Below are 6,305 nucleotides of genomic sequence, written 5' to 3' on the forward strand. Positions count from 1 at the left end.
TATGAAACGTGTTGTTCGTGTGTGTTTTGAGGTTGTGTGTTATATTTTATGTGGGAGTTGTATGGTTTGTGGCTTAGAGTTTTAGAAGACTGATGTGTTGGTATCTAATTGATGTTGTTGATGTGTGTAGTTGGTGTTGATGGGTGTTGTGTGTTTTATAAGGTGTATTTGTTGTTGTTTGTTGAGTGTAGTTGATTGTGTGTTTGTGATTTTTGTGTGTTACATCTTGTTGGTGTTTCGATGGAATATAGTATGATTGCGGTTGTGTATAGGAAGTTGTGTTTTTTGGATACGAAAGATGTTGTTTTTGTGTGTTTTGAGTTTTTGTGTTATATGTGATGTGGGAGTTGTATGGTTTGTGTCTTAGATTATAAGAAGACTGATGTGGTGTTGTTTAAATGATGTTGATCTTGTGTGTAGTTCGAAGAAGCCCAAGAGTAGCCTACAACGCAAATATGAGAGATGTCGAGGCTGGGAAAGAAGTCAAGAAAACGTTGTATCCCGATAGGTAACGATCATGAACATATTGGTTGTTCATATGTCTGCTATATGCTATGTGATTTAATTACACGATGATTTGAAAAACACAGGTAACATGAGCGACTCGTATGATGATTTTGTAAATCCACCAGTTAGAATGAAGCATAGTAGTAAGGGTAAAACGGAACCGAAGGTTGTGTTTCACGAGTATAGCGGGGAAAGAATAAGACCCAGGGTGAAAGCTAGCTTATTCCACGAATATATCACAAAGCTTAGAAATGAGCAGAAGAATAAGGTAAGATAGAAGGGGTTTGGTAGTATTCTAGATATCAGTATAGAGAATATACCAACGGGTTTGGGTCATTGGCTGGTTAAAAATTATGACTACGAGAGTAGTGTCTTGAATTTGGGAGGTAAACAAATTAGAATTACTCCAGAGCTAGTAGAGAGACTTTTAGGGATACCTAGGGGGAAGGTTGAGATAGTGGAGACGATGAGGCCAAGGGTAGAAGATGTTGTTGTAAGTAGGTGGAGGAGTCAATTCCCGGACCCGAAGGCAAAGGTATGCCCACTTAAATTTATGGAGCACGCGAAAAACCAAATAGATAGTGGTTGGCATTTCAGAATGAACTTTCTTATTGTTTTCGGCACGTATATGGGGGGATATTACTGGTAATAACACAGTCAACCAGCGATTCATACCGTCCATTAAAGATGTTGATGCTGTTAAGAACCTGAATTGGTGTGAATATATGGTGACAATGTTGAGGAGAACACGTAAAAATGGAAAGAAAACAGAGATTACAATGGGTCAATGACATTGCTTGCGGTATGTATTTTTTATGCATATTATGTATACATGAATTAATGTATAAGTAAAATGTTTTGTTGTTAATGAATGTTTAGTTAGCTGTCAATTATTGATATATTTTTAATATTTGGTATGTAGCTTGCATATGCAAATGACCACTTTGGAAGTATTGTGGAAAATGGTAATGTTTTGACACCGGTTAAGATATTCACGGACAGTGACCTTAGTAAGTTACAAGATATAAAAGAAAAAGAGCGCTTGGTTAGTAGCGTGACGCGAGGAAAACGAGTGGGTACTGATGGCCAAGATGATAAGAAGGGAAAGAAACACACCGGATGTTGATGTGGAAAAGGAGTTGAGAAAATTCACCAAACAAGATTTAAAGAATATGGTGATTAAAAAGAAAAAAACAGGCGTGAAGAGAAAAGTGTGTTTAGAAGACAAGGATATTGATGAGAACATGAAACATTTGGGGGTTTTCGTAGAGTCAGAAGAGACTGAAGGAGCAGGTTATGAAGCTCATGAAGTTGGAGGATCTCTCAATATGGGGACACAAACTGAGGAGGAGGTACGGAATTGTAAATCGTTTTTGTTTTCTGTTTTTTGATTTCCTAGGTTTGTGGTTTATGATAATATGTTTGTTGTATTAACAGGATAGGGCTGAAAGGCTTGCGGACCTGATACAACACTTTGATAATGTTTACGGGGATATATGCCGTGAGTTTGTAGAAGCAAACAACCTGTGTTCGGATAGCCTTTTAATTAAAGAACTTGACAAAGACTGAAAAAAGAATCTTGGTAGATACACTGGTAAGAATGAAGAGGATGCGAATATTAAAGACGGGGCTTCAAGTGTTGAAGTTGTGGAAAAGAGTATCGGTGAATACGAAGCAGATCCAGAAATGGCAAAACCAAAAAACAGAAAGGTGACATTTAGTTTGACCAAATTTGACATCGACTTAGCAGATAAAAGTCAACACGTTGAAACACCTAAGACATGAATCTAGGGTAAACAAGTTGTTCAAGTTAGTCAGGAGTCACCAAGGAACAATGTAGTGTTCAATGAAGATAGGAGCAGACGACTTAGATTCCTATCTGAAGTGTTTTGCTCACCTTTCGCAAAACGTGCGGTTAATTTGACATCTTCAATTACAAAACAGGAAACTGGGGTGGCCGAGTGTATGTTTGCCGCGTACGGGAATCAGCGGTAAGTAGTATTTGCTCTTACTTATGTGTTTTGTATGGTAATAATTGATATGTTTAGATTACAAACTGTTTTGATGCATTAAACAACTACATGATATATTCCTGTCATAATTATGTGTTCTGGGGTAATGTAGGGATGTCGTATTTAGCACGGACAAAGGCGTTAGCATTAGACGTGTCTTTATGGAAACGCTATGTCCGGAAGTGTGGGTGCATGTATCAGTTATGTCGGCGTGGGCTAGCGTGTTAAACCATGAGGAATTCATCCGAGCGAAACACAACTCAGTGCATAGGCTGTATTGTTCATCTGTGATGTTGGTAAGTCAGCATATGTTTTGTAATTATATGTTAGCTACGTGTACTACATAAACAGGTTTATTGCATTAAACAACTACCAGATCATTATGAGAAAGACGTGTTCACGAGAGTATCATATTTCAGTGTGAGTATGGAACAGATGCTGAGTATACAAAAGTTAAAAAGCATTCATGGGGTGGAGTTGGTGTTAATACCGATAATATACGTTAAACACTTCTATTTAATGTGTTTCAACCTGAAGACGTGTCAGATTCATATGATAGACAACATGGGGACAAGTGAGTCATTTAAAAGCAGATATAAAGGGTGGCCTGAGAAGATGGTATGTGATTTTTATGTCTTTCAATACTTTGCAATTGTAGAATTACAACCTTTTTATTCGGAATTGTATCAGAGGGAGAAGCTAGCGGGGTACTTGGCATTTGTAGTACACCAAGGAGCGTCGAAGATGAGGAGCTCAAATATAACAAGATTTGATGTACCGTGGAGTGTTTGTGATGAGACACATGGAGACGTTTAAAGGAGGAAACACAAAAGAGTGGCATATTGACTGTGGGCTGAGTGATGAAGATGACAAATGTGGTCGGGTGATACCAAAACAAAAGGAAGAGCTTGGCGATCTTTGAAGGAAATACGTAGCCAAGATTTTACTAAGCTAAATTTACTTGTCGAAGAGTGTGATTGTGAACGATGTGATGGAGTATGAACAAATGGCAGGGAGCGGAAAAAGAAAAGATGCAGAATACAGCGGCGAGGAGAATGGTGGACAGATTGAAACTCACCTGATGTAGGTTATAAGTATTTTGTTTATCAGGTTGTCATTGTTTTGTTTATCGCAAACGTTTTTAGACTGTTTTGTCTTGGTTGTGATGTTTTCACCAAACGGTTTCTGTACGTTTTGATGGATGATTATGGATATGGATGTAGACTTTTTTATATTTTGGTAAACTTCTGTTGTTGAACGTCTTGGTGGTTTAATGGTTGTAGTATGTTTTGATGGATAATGTCGGGTATGGCTTGAGTATGATTTGATGAATAATGATTGGTAATTTGTAGCTCAGGTTGTGCAACTTGTGTGGTTTGTAAAAAACACATTGTTGGTTTTGTATTGTTAGTAGACGGATATTAAAAGAATATGAGTTGCTACATATGAATATGCAAATGTATTTGATATGATATAGTAAGGACAATGGAAGGTGTGTCCAAAAATTATAGGCATAGAAAGTGAAAGTAATAAACAACCGAATGTATTTGAAGATAACAAAGTGTGTGAAACAAGTATGAAAATAACACACAACAACTCATCGATGATACAGTTAACCGTAATGAATCCCCTCTCCCCTAGAATTATAGAAATAACACAAAACAGAAAAGGCATAAATGGGTTTGGGTAGTGTTTCTTTTAGGAGGGACAATTGAATTCGTGCATTAAAGTTATATGAAAATAACAAATCATCATCCATACATTTGACTGTTATGAATCCACTATGATTATGAAAATAACACACACCCAAAAATGGTAAAAGTACCTATAAATAACAAATCATCGATATGGATAACCGGTGTCTGATTCAAAAAAAGTAAACACGAATCAATCAAACCATGTAAAAGTGTTTTGTTTAAAAAAGGTAGTATTAAAAAAATAGACATGTAGGCTATTCTTCCATAGTCTCATTATGTGATGAGCTCGGTCCGTCTTCTGAAGTGTTCTCATTGATATGGTACTTGTGATGGTTATGTGCGTCATGACCTGGCTCGTGGCATATTCTACAGGTCCTTGGGGGCTTATCCAGTTGACTTTGACTGATAGCTTGCTCGCGTAATGACCTATAGCGAATTGGAAGCCCACATCCTTTATTCCTAACACCAATTGGAGCACGAATATTGATTTGCTCTGGTTGGGTAACACCGGTTAGTTCAGCAAACCTGTCTCGCCGACTGGGTCTAGGGGCATCAGAAGTAACCTCATCAACGGTGGCTTTGTACTGATTGATGTAGTCACGGTAATGTTGTAGCTTCTCCATATCGGTAACCAACTTGTTTATAATATGATCATGAGCAATGTTTATGTCTCAAACAACACGATAAACGTCGGTAGTTTTGTCTATGTTGGGCTCATCAAATCCAATTGACCGCATAGGGCTGTTAGAGACAACGTCTTGGTTCCACCTACGATTAATGTACTGCTTGGGAAATACCCTGATCTCTAAAATATGGAGCACCTTGAAGATGTGACGACATAGTAATCCAAATTGCTCGAACCTCTTACAGCTGCAATACACAGTGACGTCTTCCTTGCGAATCATAACCTATCAAGAAGCGTAACTTATAGGTAAATAAGTGACAACACATAAACACAGTAGCAAAAAAATGTCATACTACATACCTCATGAAAAGAAGCAGGTAGGTGTAGAAAGTCACGAATATTGAACTTCAGATAATCATCAACAGGTAGGTAACTCATGGAAGTGCAATTGTGAAGAGCTGCTTGTATTTCCAATTGGACATAAAAAAAAATGGTCCGTGTGTAGATTTCGGAAGCTTGTTTCTCAAGTGCAAAGTTACTCCATGTTTCGGCTCTTTTGTACCTACAGTCATGATCGTTCTTCCTATGTTCGTGTCTCTGATGATCTAAGGCTGTATCAAAATGTGACAGGAACTCAACCAAAGTGCATCGCAGGTTACAAAACTTGTCAAAAAAATGGTTCTCGCTCTCTGACCTGGATGATGTACGCATGAGCCCAGACATGGATTCTTCACGATAATATGCAGAATCCATGATTGTCTAATGTGAAATATATCTTTCAGCCAATCGTGTGTTATTGAGTCCGTCCACACAATATCACACTATCGAGTCTTAAAATCTGTGGTGTTGCAAAGGTTGGATCCAACCTGGAAGAATATAATGTTAGAATGGTATATAAATAAACATTCAAAAAGGGATAAGCGAAAAACATAGTTTTCTTATACCTTCCCGGACAACTTATCCATAATATGCCACATGCAAAGCCTATGCCTCGAATTAGGGAAAACGTCTTCAATTGCACGTTTCATGGCCGGGTCTTGGTCAGTTACAACAACTGATGATTCATAACCAAAAGCCCTCTTAAAGCACGTCAGCAACCAAATGTATGATTCGGCGGTTTCCGATCCAAGCAACGCTACACAAGGGTAACATTCCTGTTATGGTTGTCGATGCCAGTAAACGGAACAAAAACCAAGTTGTACCTGAACAAAAAAAATGAATTAATCACTTTGTAAAATAGTATAATGGATTATGACTAAATTAAGTGTTGTTGTGTTATTACTTGTTATGTCGATATGTTGCATTAAATGACACAACATCACCAAAAACGTAGAAATTCATCTTCGCACGCTCGTCTGCCCAAAATAAACCCTTTAACGCACCGTCAGGGCTAGTAAATAATCACATGAGAAATTAGGACAAAAATCTTTCTTCGCCATAAGGCGCTGAACAGCCATCTCAGCA

The 6,305-nt window shown here is 37.9% G+C and overlaps 1 protein-coding gene across 1 annotated transcript; it reads right to left on the reverse strand.

Moving 5' to 3' along the window:
* Positions 1–4,887: 4,887 nt before the first annotated feature.
* Positions 4,888–5,594, reverse strand: LOC143612029 (protein FAR-RED ELONGATED HYPOCOTYL 3-like). The gene is made up of 2 exons (XM_077086108.1): positions 5,202–5,594; positions 4,888–5,124 (listed from the first exon to the last, which is right to left on the reverse strand). Exons 1-2 carry the CDS (start codon positions 5,592–5,594, stop codon positions 4,888–4,890), a joined length of 630 nt encoding a protein of 209 aa, XP_076942223.1.
* Between the last annotated feature and the right edge of the window lie 711 nt (positions 5,595–6,305).

The sequence above is a fragment of the Bidens hawaiensis genome, unplaced genomic scaffold (assembly GCF_021521415.1).
Source record: "Bidens hawaiensis isolate Kalapana, Puna unplaced genomic scaffold, B.hawaiensis_p1.1 tig00033120_1, whole genome shotgun sequence".
NCBI lineage: Eukaryota > Viridiplantae > Streptophyta > Magnoliopsida > Asterales > Asteraceae > Bidens > Bidens hawaiensis.